This window comes from Heterocephalus glaber, unplaced genomic scaffold (genome assembly GCF_053883595.1).
Source record: "Heterocephalus glaber isolate CG9 unplaced genomic scaffold, H.glaber_assembly_v1.0 deba00001442, whole genome shotgun sequence".
In the NCBI taxonomy this organism is placed as follows: Eukaryota; Metazoa; Chordata; class Mammalia; order Rodentia; family Bathyergidae; genus Heterocephalus; species Heterocephalus glaber.
The window spans coordinates 42,498,238-42,517,928 of record NW_028258296.1 but is presented as its reverse complement, the minus strand read 5'-3'; the positions used below and the strand labels follow the sequence as shown (position 1 = coordinate 42,517,928).

The 19,691-nt window shown below is 38.6% G+C and overlaps 1 protein-coding gene across 7 annotated transcripts in view; it reads left to right on the top strand.

Annotated features, from left to right (window-relative positions):
* Vav3 (vav guanine nucleotide exchange factor 3) overlaps positions 1–19,691 on the top strand; it is a 443,712-nt gene that overhangs the window by 405,824 nt on the left and 18,197 nt on the right. For 2 of the 7 annotated variants that reach the window (XM_004853591.4, XM_013075550.3), the window contains 2 exons: positions 6,862–7,013; positions 7,664–9,830. The exons of 1 other annotated variant lie outside the window; for it this stretch is intronic. In XM_004853591.4, the coding sequence (XP_004853648.1) occupies positions 6,862–7,013; positions 7,664–7,705 (194 nt within the window). In that variant the 3' untranslated portion in view covers positions 7,706–9,830. Of the gene's footprint in view, positions 1–4,685; positions 5,173–6,861; positions 7,014–7,663; positions 9,831–19,691 lie in introns of those variants that run through there. 4 more of the 7 variants (XM_087213205.1, XM_087213207.1, XM_021265580.2 and 1 more) reach the window with 3 other exon arrangements.

The following is a 19,691-nucleotide window of genomic DNA, read 5'->3' as shown; positions in this document are numbered from 1 at the left end:
GTTGAGAGCCAGGTGTCATGAACATGTAAAGTCCTTCCTCTTCAGTCTCTCTGAGTAAGGTTCTTCCTCTAATGGGCTAATATAGAGTTGAAAGTGTTTAAAGAAGGAGAAAAATAAGGCCCTTATCTGAAGCTTTCAGTTTGCAGATGATTACTTCAATGAGAAAAGCCTCAATATTGATTTAGTATGTTCTACTTATGTACTGATATGAATAAAAGGGTAGTCTCTCAAGAAACTTCCAGAGTAGCATGATGGAGTAGCAGTGAGGCTTACCTGTAATGTGAGGCAGTGAATGAAGAGTCCGGGAGATAACTGTCACCTCAGCATTCCCATCTGAATGTCACTGTTGCTGGATTCTTCCTCAGTCTATTCCAGGACATGCACCTAACAATCTTTCTTGTAAAAGGTGTCTTGGTATGGGTAGCAGGATACTGATGAGGAAACCGTGCATCTGCATATGTATATAGAGATGGGTGGTTATATTCTCAGTGTATGTCTATCTAAATGTCTTTAAATTACACCTTCTATAAAATGTTCTTATCAAACTTCTTATTCTGATATTACTTCCGTCTATATTTAAATCCATATTTTCCTAGGGAAACATGTTATATTTTATCCTTGTATCAGTAGATGCCAGACATTCAAATGATATTTTTCAAGCTCAAGGGAACTAAGGACCCAAAGGCAGTGAAAATTGACAGATAGGAAGAGTAGCAAAAGTAAGTCATGCTACAGTGTGTACAAAGGTAGAAAGCATCCCTACCAGTTCTTAAAATGTGTGCCTGAGAGCTATATGCTGGGTGGCAGGAAAACTGATTAACCTTTTACTCCTGAGACTATTCTCAGGTATATGGTATAGTTAATGCTATGAGATATACAGCATTAAACAGCTCTTCAGCATCTCAGAAAAATTTGGAGTTACTGTAGGAATATCACTGATATATCTTGGCTCTCAAGAAACCAGAAGAATAAAACCCGGACATATTTCATTTTCATTGTGTTTTTTCAGCCTTTGTTGAAAGTCTTATTGAGCAGTTAGTTAAGTGAGCGAAAGATGAGATAAATGAATCAGAGAAAGAGACATAAAGAACTTGCAAAATTAAGTACCCTGCTGAGATACTTGTCCATTCAGCAACTTCAGTTGCTTAGCTCTGGACCACATTCTGTGGGAGAATGCAGAAACAATAAGAGAACCTGCCCCTGCCTTCCAGAATCAATGTCTAATTGGAGATGCAACCCGGGGCATATGCAGTCATTAAGCAACAGAACCCAGAAGTGCCATGCCTGGCTTCATGTCTAGGAAAGGGGACAAGCAGCATCTGAATTGATCAGGAAGGCTCACAGGAGGGACCTGAGCTAGACTTTTGAGACAGGGAGGTTCAGATTAGCAGAGCCCATGGGCAGGAGCAGTATTCCAGAATTAGTAGAAGTTCTGAGTTGGAAATGTAACTGAAGGCCTTAGGGGGAAGTTGGAAGCTGTTCGGGGTAAAAAGCTTTCCTGTTTGAAAATTATGGTAGATTTGGTTACAAAGGTGCCAGATTATGAATTGCTATGGAATTCAGATTGAATTTTAATTTCATAATTTAGCAAATGGAAAGAAAAAAATCTACATTTAGGGTTGAGTAGCTGGGAGGCACTACTTAGAAAGAATGGAAAGAATGTTGAAAGCAAGACCAGTTGGAGGGCTGTGGTCTGAGGTTAGAAATGCTATAAGTACTTGGATTGTGAAGGTGGAGCTGGAATGAAGGGCTAAATTCATATTGCAGAGGAAGAAGGTCCTGGACCTAGAGAGAGAACAGAAAGAATCTAACAGTACACTGACTTCGCAAGGGTAGTTCACTAAGAGAGCAATGCAGTCACTGAAAGAAAAAAAGTGAGAGGTTGAACTAGATTACGAGTAGAAAGATGATGAGTTGGTTTCAAACAAGTTAAATCTAAGATAATGGCTCTACTTCAGACAGACTGGAATTCAGGTAAGGAAACAAAGCACATCCAAGAATCTCTTCCACTCGTTTAAAAAAAAAAAAGCTAATTTAGTAAGGCCAGCAGAAGGGCTGAAGCCTAATGTAAAAGCTAACTGCTATTTAATTGGAGTTATAGTATTTTAGATCAGGTTTAAGAAGGTTTGAATTCTAGCTATTTGACATGAGTGGAAATAATTATAAGGCAATTAGGATTAGATAAGTGACAGGGATAGCAACCTGATATTATGTTATTGAAATAGAGATTCAAGTTCTTTTGGTGGAGCATTACCCAGATTACTTCAGGAATGTTAGATATTTTAAGATTATAGACAAGTTATCAATCTAATTTATCTACCTATTATTAAGATTATTTTAATTGCACTTAATTGTGTTTTCATTGATTTTCTCATTTCTTCTTTTTAGAGATAAGTTATCTCTTGTTATATTTTAGGCTCTTGGCTTAAATTACATTCACTAGAAATTTTGGAGAAATACAGTCTTCTTTATTTCTTTATGAATAAAATAGTCTCAGAGCAAGAATCAAGGATGGTCACAAAACAGTCCAAGGAGAAAATTCTAATACCTGCCAGAGTAATGTGTACAATGAACACTTTTGAATTCTCCCAGACAAAGCATAGGAATCTTGGCACCAGGTTTTCTGCCTCTAATAGAGTGTGGCGTATGCTCTTTACTTTATGAGAAATGGCATCTTCTCTGCACTGTACTCATGTGTGTATCATGACCTTAATATGTCAGATCTACTGCATAATTGTAAATTAAGCATATTGTAAAAGTAGTTGTGATGGCATGTACCAACATATTTTAAAGTTTTAAAAAAACCCTGCAAAACTTATAAATGGAATAGGAAAGAACCTTGACCACCAACAAGGACATACTTCCAGGCAGATACAAAATAAGCATGTGAGATCGTTCTGGAGAAAAGAATGTCGTGAATGTATTACTGAGTGCACTTTTACATTATCTTTGGTTGTGAAAAGTTTTCTTTGTACAAGATCCGCAATTCTAAAAACAACTGAACTCCCCCCTATTCCTTTGGCCAGTCTGCTTGGCTGGAGTCTAGTAAGCTCCATAACGGTCACTGCTCTTCTTACCCGTCCCTAGAACCCCTTTCTCACAATGGTATTAACTGTTGGAGAATTCTGTGGCTCTCAGTGCCAAGCAGCTGCCTGAAAAGAGGCAGAAAATATGGGAAGATTATATGAAGTCATGCCCAGTTTCCTTATCCCACTTTTACATTATTTTTGGTTGTAGAAAGCTTTTTTTTGTATCAGTTAACGTTAGGTTCAGGTACAAGTGACAGAAACCCAAACCTACTGACTTAAAGGGGATAGATCATTTATTTCTCTTTCCTATACAAATTTCAAAGTAGTCAGCCAAGGGCTAGAGGGAAGGGCAGGCTACCCATGTTCCATGAAATCTTTAGTAACTCAGATTCCTCAAGCTCATGCTCTATTAGCTGGAAGGTGACCACAGGCCTAGATTGGTAGCTTTCATAGGCCAAAGAGCAGAATAGAATTAGGAACTGAAAAGAAGGGCAAAGACTTGTGCCTCCTGTCTTGTTAAGAAAGATCCCAGAAGCTGCCTTATAATGCTTTTGTTTGTATCTTACTGGCCAGAATGTGGCCATATAGCTTATACCAAACTGCAAGGGAAGCTGGGAGATGCCATCTTCTTGCTGAGTGAACATGGTTGAACAGAATAATGTATTAGATAGAATAAGAGAAGAGTAAATATTGGGGAGAAAGTTTATAAGTGCATCTTCCTTTTCCATTGTAATGGCACCATGATTTAGGGATTTTATACCTGAAGCAGAGGGGTAGATGCAAAGTTGTGCAGCAGTAGCTAAGAGTGTGGAACCTGGAGTCCCACTGCTTGAGTTTGAGGCCAGGTTTTCTTAGATGGAAAGGGGAAATAGTATTAATGTCTCCCTTCTAGAGTTGTTGAAATGATTAAGTGAAATACTCAATATATTGACCATGGTATCTAACACTTTAGAAATATTTGATTATTGTTATTAACTCATATTAAAAGGATAAAGTAAAAAGTTTTGAGCTCCCAGATGCATATAACTTGTTTGGAGGATATGTTCACTTTATTTCCCAAATATGATTCAGAGTGGTTTTCATTTCTAATTGCACTTTTCCACATTTAAGGATAAGCTGAGATGTTCGTGCCTAGTTGAGGCTAAAGGTTGAACCTAACAAATTATGTGGTTGATTTCCTTGAATTTTCCGTGGAATCTGCATATTTCACTGATGTCTGTCTGTAAGCTCTTATTCACACTAGTTTTGATGTAAATTACAGTAGATGTAAGAATTGATGGGATCCTCCTTCCCACTGTTGGTCACTGGTGGACCCACAAGGCGGGAACTGGGCACCACATCAAAAGGAGAAGGCCATCCTTGACTAGCCATGGATGGATGAAGTTCAAAAGTGGCAATGTGGAGTGGGTTTGATGTGCTTATCTATAAAGGGTACACAGGTCTGACTTGCAGAACATATGTCAATAAAAATGTGAAAGTTTGGCCTATTTGTTCAGAAACGGTAATAGAGTAGTGAGTGAAAACAACAGCTTGGTATTCCAACTTGGACATGACAATTTTCTTATGATCACAGACAGCAAAATTAGTTGTATTGAGATAACTTTTGCCAATTCCTAAATGTTCTTTTGCTTCTCTCTTTTTCTTTCTTTCTCTAAGCCCCCTCTTTGTTCTGTGGCTTTTCTTTTGTAACTCCTCCAGACTACAGCTTTGTTCCCCCTTCTTCCACTCCTTTCTGGTCAGGTACTGCTTTACTGCTTTTATGTGTCTCCCCAACATGCTTCTGTTTGCAAATAAAATATATTTTGACTTCTTTGTATGGCTTCTCATGTAGATTCATCTCACCCACAGTCCCTAGAGTACCATTACCACCATGCACTTTACTCTTCTCTGTCATAAAGCCATTGTTTGTCATAACATTTCACTTCTCTAGTTTGTGTGTATGTGCTCATGCCATGTATTTTAATAACACATTTTATAATGTATCTGTGGGTAGAGATTGAGGTGGGATGGGGGCTGAAAGTGTAAAGACAGATAAAGTACTCTGAAAAATTAACTTTTTAAGAACTCTAAATTTTAATTGAGAAAAGACAATGTTTATTTCCACAAAGAAAATAAAAAGAACCAAAATCCAAACTTTATCGCCAAGTAGAAGAGTAAAATCCAGTATATATTGCTTGAAAGGATAACACGTACCCATCGATTCTACAGCTCTCCAGTTTGTGCCCAGGCATTTTGGTCCTCATTTCTGTCATTAGCTAGAGAGTTTAGTGGCTATTTATGTGGCATTGAGGGAACTACGTTATGGCTAGGTAAAGTATGTTTTCTTACAGGTTTTAAAAAATTAACCTGTAAGTCCCAATGGAATCATAGAATTTTGAAATAGATGTAAGAAGTCAGCTAGGACAAACCTCTCATTTTATAGATTAAAAAAATGTGGCCTGGAGGGGTTAAAAGGCCCTTGCAGGGTCACACAGTGAAGCTAATGATTGGATTTTTCCATCATGGGGGTTTTTATGTGCACTGACTCTAAGAGCAGTGCCCCAGAAATGGGACAGTTTTCAGTAAGAAAACCATTAAAGTAGTTTGTGTCCTGAACAGTAAAATAAAATGACCTATTTTTACTCCCTTTACAGTTCTGAAATCTATGCCATTGCTATTCGTTTGCCTTATGATTGACACCTAGAGACTAAATAAATTTCTTTCATTACAAAGCCATGATTAATAGGCCAGAGATCCCTGTCACCAAGTGGAGAGACCTTTCCAGAGTAACATGCAGTCACTAACTGCAGTTGCCTGGGCCCTGGGAATTGTGAAAAATACAGATGGATGGTACTTCCCATTCATCTCTTTTTCTTATACTTAAGTCTCTCTACCATTTAAGATCTATAAAGTCCCACCAATCTCAGATGAGTGATTCTCAGATTCACTGAACATATAATTGAAAACACTTTATAACCCCAGAGAGCAACAGGTGGAGAAGTTAATATAAAGCATGTTATGAAACACTAGAGACTCACCAACGTGTACAGCTTAAATGGAGTTCTCATTTCAGTCAGGGCAAGCTCCTCTGCTACTATAAAAAATACTACTATAACAAGCAAACAACAAAAACCTAACATATGAAAGGAACATCCTGACATATTGTTTTTGATTAAATAGTTCAGTAAATTTTTCTGTGAAACGATATTTATTTGGAAAGAGGCAGCATTTGTGTTTTTCCTCTGACACCTGCTTCACACTTCTTCACATAAATGATTATATACACATAACAATAACTGAGTAAATGCCTCGATAATTTTAGAGTAAAAAGGTTGGTTGGGGAAAATAACCACTTAATTAGAAGTAAAGATATCAATTTGACAGACTTTTACCAGAGTGCAGAATTTAGTTGTTTTGAGTGTAAGTCCAAGCAGTTACTAGATAAAAACATAAAGTTTCACCTCGGAGTTTCTAATTAGAAGTAGATTACTGTGCCATTAATAGGAAATTTGTGCTAACTCATTCCAGATTCTTTCAGATAGTAATTTAGGTATAAACTAGTTGTGTTTGGCTTTGGTTTTTGTCTTTCACAAAAACTAGTCCCTATTTTGAGGTTTTTATGAAGAATGTGAAAGTAGAACAGTGGTCCTTTAAACTTTATAAAATGACTTTGCCTGCACCTGATTGAATTGAAACAGCAATTGTGCTGCTTTCAAGCTCCTCTGCCATTATCACCGGTCTGTAATGAAATCATGACTGTGCATCTGATAGCATCAATAATGTTCCTCTGATTAGGTTCCCATGGCTGTTAACCAAGCCCCTATCAACTCTGCCTCCCATCATTTCTTTACAGTGTTAAGTCCAAAAGTGCTGGGCATTGCCATCGCTCGGTATGACTTCTGTGCAAGAGACATGCGAGAACTGTCCTTGCTGAAAGGAGATGTGGTGAAGATTTACACAAAGATGAGTGCGAATGGCTGGTGGAGAGGGGAGGTGAATGGCAGGGTAAGTTGTCCCTCTCAGCGTGCCTGTGCCCCAGACTAAAGGGGATTGGGCAGTCAGTGGCACCTGCTGTGTTGCAATCTTCGCACTATAGAACTCTGGCCTCCAGAGACTGGTGTTCTCCCCTGCTAGGAATAAGCAGTCACAAAAAAGGAGTTGAATGAATATTGTAGCGGCATAAATAAAGTTCACTCCAGCAAGTTTCATAACTTCCTGTTTGGAGGAGAGTTGAGAAGCATTTCAGTTCTTTTTAGAACCTGAGCTATAGAGCACACACTTTATGGGTAGTGCCAAATATCTCTTAAGAGCTGTTGGTCTCAATTGGAAAGAATGGGATGTAGTACCTCTGTTTTTACATCCTGTTCTATAGCAGAAATAGGAATCATTATGTAGTTGAGACCCATATTACACTTAATTTACATATTTATTTGTGCGCTAGCGGATTAGAACACTTTAAGCTTATTTTATTCCTCCATTCTATCATTCACTCTATTAAGCTTTTAAGAGCAGTTAAACCTCTCTTCTTCACCTACAGCAGGCATAAAACCTGAGCTTAATTGGGGTGTTATGAAAACGAAATGCTCTGTTTGTAAAATCCTTTGAAGTGCCAGATGCAGAGTCATGTTGCTATGTTGGTTGCTTTTCTTTTTCAGGTGGGCTGGTTTCCATCCACATATGTGGAAGAGGATGAATAAATTCCAATCCAGCATTGCACCCTGCACCAGAAATCTCAGAGAACGAATAAACAGAGCTTGCACAGCATTATGAATTACCTGAAGTGTTTAAAAAGCTGCACTTCTGGCTGTTCAACATCTCCCTCCTTTTCCCCTCCTAAGTCTTAATGCTGGGACTTCTAAAGATGCTGGTACTGACAGATTAATGGCTTGCCTAGAGCCGTTCAAGAAACAGCTTGCCTGTCTGTCATTGTCAGGGACCAGGGCAAGGCCAAAAGCTTTTCTTCCCAAAAGAACCCTGCAAACACATCCGTTCAGATTTATCTTTACCCCCATCAGGTCAGATACCCTAGATATCAGCCACTAGCAAATGTGTATTTCTTTATTTTCATGTGCTATTCCCCAGAACTTTTGGTGGTACAAAGAAGCCGAGATTTAATTCTGCTTTTCCTAGATGAAAAAAAAATTAAAGAGTCTTGCCATTTGGGAAAGATCCAGCATTACTTGTCGTAAATTGTCCAACAGGTGACTCATTGCCCAGCAAAGAGTTTTAGCCTCAGATGTTACTCATGATAAAATATAAAAGACAAATGCTTAGGTTTGCGTCATAAGTGAGATATTCCAGAAAGGTTTTAATTACTCATTTTATGTTCTGATTATATTTGCATGCTCCTTTTTATAAAAAGGGGATAAAGCACATGAAAGAGAGTTGTCTTCATATTAAATTTTATGATTCCATAGGGTTATTTTGGAAACCCACTACTTGATGAAATAATTCCGGCCAGGGATATTTTGTTTCCCATAACCTGAGTAAGGTGGCATTGTTTACAGAAGCAGATCAAGGGCTATAATCTATAGTAAATAATTTAAAGCAGCAGTATCTGTTAACATTAGCTTTTTCCTTCCCCCTGGATAGATCTGGAACATATTTGTTGAATCCTGTATTCTCTTGGAGTATCTACATGAGCACAAACAAGTTTGTTGAGATTTTGGAAGGAAAGCACATCTGGGTCCTTTATGCATTTCAGGGACAAAACGAGGGTCACTGGGCTTCTGTGGACTTGTGACTTTTCTGTCTTCCCTTTTGCAGGCCTTTCTAGGCATGTGTTACCTAGCAGAAGATGAGTTTTGCAGTACATTAATTTTACCATGCCTTCATATTTTTATGTGAGGATCTAAATACATCCTTCTGGAATGCCCAGAGTCTCCAGTTCAGGCAGTCAAGTTAAGACACGAACTTGGCCCTTTCCTCATGAAATATTTCCTCCGCAGTGGAAGTGGTGTTCTGAAAAGATTCAGAAAGTGTTTTATATTTGGGACAAAAATTTGAAGCATTAACTTCATAGAGCCAAACTACGAACATTCAGTTTTGAAATTTTGGATCATGTCTGAAATGAGGTGGCTATGCCTGCTGTCTTCCCAGCACACTTGGGTGTCAGAACTTGATGTTCAGTGGTCACGTACTCCCTGCTAGATACCCTTGTAGGATAGGACTCCTCATCTAGAATAGATTCAGGACCTTTACCTCAGAATTATGTAAACTGTGATTGTCTTTCAGAAAATTTATTATTTGCTAAAATCAGTTAAGTTTTTGTATATGTGTAAATGACCATGAAAATGTATTTTATAAAATGTTCTGTACAGTAGAGTTACACCACCCAGGTGAACTGTTGGAGTGGATTCCTTCCTATAAAGTCTTATCTGCGACTGTGTCTTCGGAATGTTAGTCTGTTACTGTCAGCCAAGTGTTATTACAGAGAGTGCAGCTTCATGCAAACTGAACTTCTCCTTCTTATAATATTGTGGCATATATTGTTTATTTCCGTCAATAGACTCTTCCTTTACACATGGTATGTGGTCTTCACGTTGTGTTTCATTGGCCTGGAGGTTTCATAGCAGAAGATATTAGATCCCCATTTTCATGACATTGCCAGTTATGTCTTTGTCTATGTTTAATACTTTGTATTGGAAACTTTAAATGCTGCGGATTTGTGTAGATTTCTAATACCAAAGACAGAAGTAAATGTTTTTCATATACTTTGTCTTGCCTGTATGCAGCCCTTGTGTAATATGGTGAATTAGAATGATGTACTTTGTAATATTTTGTAAATATGTCAATACAATAAATGGTTACTACTTACAATAAGTTGATTCTTTTTAAGAGTTAAAGAGTCTTTCCATTGAATGATCCCATAATTCACATATACCAATCTCCTAACTAACATGGAAATACAAGCCATATTTTGGTTGGATGTTGCTCAGGATTGCTAAATTATGGACAGTGAACTTTAAGGTAAACTCAGTACTTGCCAATAGTATCTACTGACAGCTTATAGCATGCCCAACTCTGTTCTAAAGGCCTCACATATACTCACAGTGACCCCAGAAGGTAGAACCTCATTTCACCGCTCTGTTCAGATGAGAATTCATCAAGAAGACGAGATTCTTCAAGAAGTTGGAGCTTGCCTGAGGTCACATGGCTGGCAAGTGTCAGAGCCACGTTGTGACTTGAGTAGTTTGGCTCTGGAGCCCATATAACCACTACTCTATCCTGCCACACTTTATAGGGCAAGAGAGAGAGTAGGTGTGTTTTTAAGCTTACATAGCCATAAAATTCTCTGATACTAAATAGTGGTTTAACTTTAATTAACGATGAACAGAATTCAGAACTACTGTATTTCATTATTCCTTCATAGCCCCAAACAGACATTGGCTAAAGAAGTTGATGTCAGAGACTGAACTTTTTTGACCCATTTCCATTCGACTTTTGCACTAAGAAATCATGTCTGCTAAGCCAGAAAGACAGGGAGTCAGGCTTCCCTTGGCAGAGCAGCCCAGCTGATTCTGTGTTGCAGGGAGAGAATGAATGCACATTCCTGTAAGGATCAGGAAAGGCCAGCCCACAGTAGTACTTTCTCTTTTACATCACCATCACACCATGCTCAGCAGTAGCAAATTCTCCAGTTCTCATTACAATACAGTATGTACAGCAGCTTTCACTCTATTTGAGGAGCCAATTCTAATAGTATTTTTGTCATTTCTCTTCCATACATTGTAATGTGACTTCTAGACTTTATATCAGATAATCACCATTCTCATCAACTACAACATGTGCTGAGAACTGCCCGACTTGTCAGGTAACATGAGAACATAGGCTTGGTAGCATTCAGCTACTTTGTCTTCCACTGAGTGATTGGTATATGTTTGTAGTTAGGCCTTAGGTGCCCAGCTTTGTTCTACTTACCTTGCTGAACATAGAGTGAAAAAAGCATGGCCCCAGAAGTCACAATGACTGCCTGGGTTCACATCTCACCTCTGCCAGGCAGGGCCTCAGCCAGTCAGTATGGTCATCACACCCACTGCACAGCGTGGAGGAGACTCATCTGAGATAGATGATAGAATGGAGTTGTGCTTGGCTTAAACAGAGCTCCGTCTGCTCATTGCCATCATTACTATCATTGTCAGATGGATCTGATGAGGAAATTGGGTAGTTGCCATCTTAATTTTTAAATTTCTTGAGCTTAATTCAAGCTTATTAAGGTGAAAAGCTGCAGATTCTAAATTAGCCTCTTTAGGAAGGAAATTAAATTATTTGGCGTCACAGGAAGAGTCAGCATCAGTCAGACACGGGTTCAAACCCTACTCTGCCATTGAATTCTGATCATCAGTTTCCTCTTATGTAATAAAGGAATAATTACAAGTTCTGAAGAGAGCTGTTATGAAGAATGAACAGCATGAATAAAGCGTACCTTGTACAGAGTCTGGCACATAGTGGGCCCTCAAAAAAGTTGGTCTCCATCCCTTTATGAACTGTAAATACGTACTCGGGTGCCAAATTATACACTTGCAGTCTTTATTTTGAATACAATTGAGAGCTTATGCTTTATTTCTTACCCATGGTTTAATTTTCAGCATTCAAATTATATACAGAGTAAAAGATATACATTCAGGAAAATTAATATGCAAACCCCAAAACAATCTCAGAAGTTGAATTTAACAGCTCTACATGATTTTAATTAGGAAAATGGAATTGTTATCTGGCTCAAAATCATTTAGACTTAGTCCATTAGTCACTTCATTTTTCACTGAAACTGGTTTTCTGGGATTGGCTGGACTCTGATTAGAAATGTTATGCACCTGTCTGGTCTGCCAGACTTTGGAAGGCACCTAATTTTAAGTAATGAACATGTTCCAGAATGGAGGTTAAAAAGGAATCCTCTCTCACAAAACATGGCACTGATGAGACCATATTGAGGAAAGCAGTGACAGAAAAACAAAAAAACCTTCTTTTGAAGCACTCTGACTCTATCAGAAACTTCTAGAACTTCTAGGCACAGTGTGACTACAAATAATGACCCAGGCACATGGCCAGATGGTGAGAGGCCTCATTGCCAAAATAGAGTGGATATAAAAGTCACTTAGTGACTCGTCCTTTCAGACTCTTGAATAAGAAGAAGGGTGAACTTTAGCATGGCTTTGTGTCCAAACCCTGATCTAGTTTACTCAAGGTCATGATGGAAAACACTGGCAAAGTAAAGATTCATACCCAGGTGTCCTGGTTTCAAGTCAAATGTACTTTCATTTCTCCATGATAGTTTCTGATTTTCTAGCTACGCCTGCTTCATAAGGCTTTTCTTCTGAAAATCATTCTGGGGAGCTGCTAGGGTCCTAGTTCAGGTGGAAATGTGGCAAAGTCACCATCCTTGTCCCTCTTGCTGTCAGCAGGTGTCAATGAGTTTGACATGTCAGTGGACCTGATACTGACTTGGGAGTCTAATTGGGGAATGCATGTGGATTTCCTAATGATTTCAATGACCTCTACACAGAACAGAAAAATTGATTTTTGATTCTTTGTGTCCCCCCCATTGTAATTTGATATCTGTCTCCTTTTATTCACTTGTAAATTCTTTTTTTTCATACTTGTATATGCCAGAGAATATGCTAGATGTTTGTTGTCAGTCATTTCATGTATCTCATTTAACCCTTCTAGGAATCCATCAGAGATTCACATCTCATATTTTAATCATAAAAACTCTAGACCTAGTTAAATACTGTTTCCACATGGGGATTGGTTTTTAAGGCTTTTTGACCTGTTTGATTCTTCTGTACAACCTCTCTTTTGGTCTAGGTTGCAGCATAAACCAGTGGTTAGAGGTTTAGCTTTAGAACCAATTTATCTGGCTCTGCTGCCTGACCTAGGGAATATTGCTTATGCTGCTTGTTCTTCTGCTTCTCCAAAGTTAAAATGGGATAATGATTGCACCTTACTATAGAGGGTTTTTTTAAAAAAGGGTTATATGAGATAATATATATACGTAATGTTTAGAAAATGCCTGGCAGACAGTAGACATTCAGTGAACAAAAATTTAAATTGTGTTTTGGCTACCAGTTCAGATATACACATAATAATAAATGCTACAATTTTAGAAAGTTAACTCAGGTACGAAAAACTTCCTTTGGATGTATATTACATCTTGAGTTAACTTTTTACATTAGTAATGCTTTAAAAAATATACCTAAGTGGGGTATAAATAAATGCCCTGCCAGAGCATGGTGTATCAGTTATCTACTGCTACATAACAGATAACTGCAAAACTTCACAACTAAGGAAAACAATCTATTATTGCCCAGTTTCTGTGGGTAAGGAATCACAGAGTAGATTAGCTGGGCATTTTCAGCCAGGATTTCCCAGGAGGTTTCAGCCACGTGTCAGCAAGAGCTTTGGTTTTCTCAGTGCTCAATGAGGGGAGAATCTGGGCCCAGATTCACTCATGTGGACCTCTCCACATGGCTGCCTCATGACATGGCAGGTGGCTTCTCCCAAAATGAGCCTCTAAGAGTAAAAGAGAAAGAGCACTCAAGATCCAAGCTCATCTTTTTATAGCATCCTCGGAAGAGACATTCTTTCACGTCTCCTCTGCTCTGTTCTTCATATTTGAGTGACTAAATCTAGCTGCCTGTCAAGGGGAAGAGATCACGTAGGAAAAAAAAGCCAAGACAAAGGGCCTGTTGGGGCTGTCCCAGTGGTTGCTGACCAAAGATGAGTAAATTGAAAGATTATTGAAACTAGACATTAGGCTTATCTGAAAGACATAGATTACTTTGGAGAAATTTAGCTGTCTAAAATTTAATTTATTGCAAAAAAACCTTTCCTGGTTATTCCTTGAATGTACGTTTTCTGAATACCTACTCAGTACCAGCATCTCCTGGAGATATAGGATGAACAAGAGAAGATGTCTCAGGGGAACTCGCGTCTTTTGTCCTTTCTCATTTACTCTTCCAGAAGCGCCAGTGTTAGGAGAGGGAACAGGGAAAGATGGAGGAGAGTTTCCCAAGATGTATGAAGTGGGCTCAACTTCTCAGTAACACAGAGAAGAGTGGACATAGCAACTAGCCACACCTAGAAAGTAACTGTTGAGTAAAACCCTACATTCTCCAAGTGTCCTGCAAACCATTCAACAAATATGTTGTGAACTCCTACAAACTCCACAGTTCCAAGCTTTGAGGATACAACAGACCTAACTCCTACGCTTGAGGAGCTTGTGTGTTTGCAAGTGACAACAAGCAATAAACACACTCACAATGTTAGGAACTAATGAGTGTTATCGGGGTGGGAGGGGAATAAATTTTTAGACTGTTGTCTGATATAGGATAATCAAAGAAAGCTTTATCAGGAAATTATTTTTGAACAAGAACCTGATTTAAATGAGAAAGGAAAAAATGGATAAATATATCTGAATGCTCAGTGTTTCCGGTACACTAAGGGCTGGGTGGTTGGAGAAGGCGAGCAGGAATAGAGTGACAGATAATGTCAGAGGACTTCCTGGGGGCCAGCAACAGTAGGTCTTGTAGAGCTGGAAGGGAGAGTGTGGGAGCCACTAGAGGGTTCTAAGCCAAACAGGGGACTGATGAGGTCTCATTTACAGATTAGAAAACTCACACAGGATTCTGTGGATGAAGATAGAGTTAGACCTGGGCAATCAACATTGCCATCCTTCCATTACAGCTCCTGCCTTGCCAGGGCTCTCATAGCAACATACCACAGTTGGGTTAGTGCAATCCACAGAAATGTATTGTCTCACAGTTCTGGGGCCCAGAGGTCAAGGCGCCAATAGTGTCATCGTCCTTCTGGAGACACTAGAGAAGAATCTTTTCCAGGATCTTTCTAAGCTTTTGTAGTTTCTTGGCTCAGGGCAACATAGATCTAATTTTCACCAACATTCTCTTTGCGTATGTGTGTATGTTGAAATTTCCTCTTTTTATAAGGATACAAGTTATAGTGAATGAGAGACCTACGCTTCTCCAGTATGAGCTCATCTTAACTAATCACTGGAATTTTGAGATGCAATACAGGGGTTATGCATTATGTGGGGTACATATTTCAATTTATAACAGCTCTTTCGCTCTCAGATTATTAGAGGACGTCCTAAAAAACTACAAGTGGCTAGGCAGAAATTAAAAGGGACGGTATAGCATGGGAAGAGGAAAGTGACACAAAGAGAGGTTTTACTTCTTGTCAGAATATATCCAGGAACTGTCTATCCCGGTCAACCCCAAGGCATGTAAACAAAAGCCATGCTATGGTAGAAATTCAAGCAAGTGCTGATCCAGATGATACCACCCTCCCCTGTGTTTATCAGCTTCTGGGGCCATCAGCCTCAAGTGAATTGCCCTTTTTTCTCATCATAGGTGTCAGGATCACACATCTTTTCACCAGGAGAGGAAAGCTCCTAGGTACCTTGGTGTGAGTGAGCTCATTAGTATCAAGCAACCTATTTAAATGAATTAATGAAACACTCCTGAATTCTGTGCAAATTAGGCCTGCATGATACAAAGAACGGAGGAAAAGTGTGTGGTAGTTTTGCAGAGAGGTGAGAAATGCCCTCAGCATTTATGACACTTAATGATGAGATATTGTTGCTGAGTGGTTTGAAGGAGAAAATTTACATTCATAATATGTGATGCAATGAAGTACATTAGTATGGAAAAAATGTTTTCTTTACCTTTATTCAGCCTATTTGGTCTACTCAGGACTTGATTTCTTTTGCATCTTTTATCTTATCTTCTAAGGTCCCACCTGAAATAGGACATTGAGTGAGTATGCAGGAGGGGCATGCGGGAAAGGAAATGGATAAGATAAACTCCAAATTTCTAACCCTGCAATGATACATTGGCTCCTGAACCATTCCCAGTTCAAAGCTGTTGAACAGAAATACCCAGAAAATCTGATGTCTCCCCTTGGGACTTCTCAGTACAGCCAGAAGTACAATTAGAATCATGCAAGAAACCAAATGAACTTTTATAATCACATGGCAAGTTATTTTTAAAATAATTAGAAGCTTCAAAGTTCTTAAGATGTTAAAAGTACATATATTTTTTTAAGGTAATTGTGCAATGTGACTAATGGGGAGATGGAAAGAGCACAGAAATAAGGAAATACAAACCAGGTTCTAATCTTGGCCTTCTGCTAATAAGTTAGTGGGGTCTAGTATAACCTCCAACTTCTTTGAGGCCAAGTTGCTTCATCTACAAAGTGCAAGTATCAAGTTTAATCACCCTTGTGCCTACTTCCAGTTCTAACATCCTATCGTTCTGCATCAACACAGTCAATAAGTATTTGGTCATGGTACATCCACATGGAATCAAATTTGTAAATAAGACAAAAGCTTCAAAGAAAATTCTGATGAGGTTCAAATGAAATTGTGTGGATATATTTGAAGGTCAGGAGACTTGTATCATTCTCTTCTAAACGTCTCCATTTCCTTCACCTTACTCCAACTCAGCCTGGTCTTCTCTAGATGAGTGCAAAAGCCCCTAATTGGTATTCCTGTTCTCATTTTTGCCCCTTTCCAACCATTGGTTGTATCATTTCATTTCCTTTTCCAGAGCTCTTCATTTGGCTCCCATTTATTTAATGGATTTCTTGATTTTTGAACAAGAACCTGATTTAAATGAGAAAGGAAAAAATGGATAAATATATCTGAATGCTTAGTGTTTCTAGCACACTAAGGGCCCTGTACGCACTCGTGCTGGAGATTTGTGAACAAAACAGACAAATCTCTGTACATAGAGTCTACATTATATGGGCAGGAACAAAGAGACAGAAAAAAAATAAATACATATGACATAATATCAAGAAGTCACAAATACAATTTAAAAAATCAAAGCAGAGGAAAGAGATAATATGAGGACATGCTACTTTAGTTATGGTGAAATAAAGTCAATAAAGTCTCTCTTGACAGATGCTGAGTGAGAAATGTGATATTAAATCAGATCACATGGACCTGGTTGGTGAGAGAGGACTGTAGGTTTTCTTCTTTGAAAAGCCAGTGAGCAATCTTCAGCTGGGAAGATACATAATCAGATTTGCTTAATCTAAGAATCACTGTAGCTTCTTGGTGAAGGTTTTATGAAAAGGAGACAAGACTGGAAGCAGTAAGACCATAAAAAAATACTATTGTGTAGCTTAGGGGAGAAATGTTGACTCACACTATAATGACATCATATCAGGATGTATTAAGTGTTGTGTTTTCAGGTAAGTCACAGCTGGCCTTGCCTATGACTTGAATGTAGAATGATGAGAATAAGAACATTGTGAAGGGTGGTGTCAACACTTTTACTTACTCTACTTTGTACATGGTGTGATACATACATGGTCAAGGTTGTGCAGCTGATTTTGGGAGGAATATGAGAAATCAATTGTTCAGTTCTTCACACATTAGACTTAAAATACCTGCTAGATACTAAGTACAAGTATCAGATAGGCATTGGGGCATAAAGATAGGGTTTGAAGAGAGTTCAAGATAGGAGAAAAACATTTGGGAATGAATAGCAGAGTTGAAGCCTTGTGGTTAAGTGAGATCATTTTTAGCAAATGAGTGTAGGAGGGAAAGCAAGCCAGTCACTGAGCCCTGCGGTACACTAGTGTTTAGAGTTTGAAGAGACAAGATTCCAGCAATGGAGATAAGTCACCCACAAACATCCACAAACTTTCTCTACCACACCACCTGCTAAACAGGCTTCATGTGCCCCGATAGCCTTCCTTTTGCTATGTGGACCATGTCTGTACCCGCCAAAGGATTCCAGTTCAAGTGAGATGAGAGGTGTGAATTAACCACTGGATTGGGAGGGTGTTGGCAACTCTGACATCCTAAGTTTTAGTGGAGGAGTAGAAATAAAAGTGTGTGGAGTGGGATCCAGATAAAATGGCAGGTGCGGAACAGGCTGAAGCAAGGATGCTGACCTCTTTTCAGAACAGTTTAAAATGGGACTAATTACTCTTCCTTAAAAAAATATTTCCCTATGTTCACTTTTTGACTCTCAGTTTAGATGCTTTCCTTAGTGAAGTATCCTCTACTACCCTGAGTTGTTCCTCCTTTATCTCTTTCTCTCATGGGCTTATCTTATTTTCCTTCACAGCACTATTATTATAATTGTGAATTTAAGTAGTTGAAATTTATTTATTATGTCTGTTCCCCTATTCCTTAAATTCCAGCAAAGCTGCTTTAAGCTCTGGGAACTGAGTACCTAGAGTATGACTGGAACAATATACTTGTTTGAATGAATCACCAGTCTTACTTCTCTGGGATTGTGTTGGATTAGATCATATCAGTTTGGATAAGATAGAACTGCATTTTCTATTATATCTCAAGTACAGATGATGATAAAAGAAATTTTGTTTTGGAAAGTAAAAGTAAAGCAGTAGTCCTAACTCTTGGAAAGCCTTGCAGTCATATATATGGATAGTAGACAGATTCAGAAGTGACCAGGGCATCCCGGCTTGCCATTTTTCTTTTCCATTCTTTGCCTATCTCTTCTTTATGACTACTATACCTGATTCCTAGTTCAAAACCAGATGTCTGACTCTGGACCCACAAACGTGGAAGCGTATGAAGGCCTCAGGTTCCTATAGCCCTATCAGGGGGATTACTTTTGCTGTCCAAGTAAGCTCTCTTAGACTTCCTACAAGCCTGAACTTGTCTCCCCTGCACTAGTGATTCCAGAGGACTTATTTGTGATTCTGTCTCCTTCATTTCTGGATATTACTTGTTTAATATTTGTCAAAATTATTTAAGGATTAATTTATCCAAAACATTTATAGTGGCTGTAGTTTCCTGATTACTTTGGTTTTGGTATTATTATCCATGGGCTCAGCCACATCAAATTCTCTTCTTCAAGAATGATCTGACCATAGCCTTCAATGACTGCCCAACCTATCAACAACAGGGACCTTCCCCAAGAACTGAGTATGGCATTATTTCTCAGGGGAACCAGCCAGCTTTCTGATTTCATTGGACCACATCCATATGGAAAGTAAAGCTCTGTTTTCCCTGGAATAAAATTTACTCTGGGAATGGATTTGTCTTCTTTGCCCAGTGTTTCTGATAAAATTACCATATATGAACTTATGGACTGTTTTATTCACTATTCTACAGAGCACTTGTTCTGACCAAGTAATTCATTTTATAGCAAAATAAATGCAATGGTAATCTTACATTTATATAATTTATTAGTATTTCCATAACGTGAAGCAGCTGACATGATAGACCTAAAGATTCAGTTATGGTTCCAGCTTGCTGGCAACATTGGAGAACTAGAATAATACCGTCCAACACATAATATCATATATATATATATATATCCTGAATCAACAATGTGTATGTACTTTCCTCACTGCCAGTTTTTCAGGTTTGGGACTCAAAGGATGGGCATGAGAGTAGGCCTTTCACAATTATCTTCAGTGGCGTCATTGTGAAGGTTTTGCTTCTCATTCCTTTAGATTTGGGATCTATTGGTTTAAAGTCCATTATCCCTATATTAGTCAGCTTTGTGTTACTGTAACAAATATTTGAGATAAACAACTTAAGGAAAGAAAAAGTTTATTGAGGTTTACAGTGTTGGAGGTTTCAATCCATGATAAGTTGGCTTTCTTGCTTTTGGGCCTGTAGGGAGGCAGTACATTGTGGTGGGAGTGTATGGTGCAGAAAGCCTGTTAACCCCATGGATG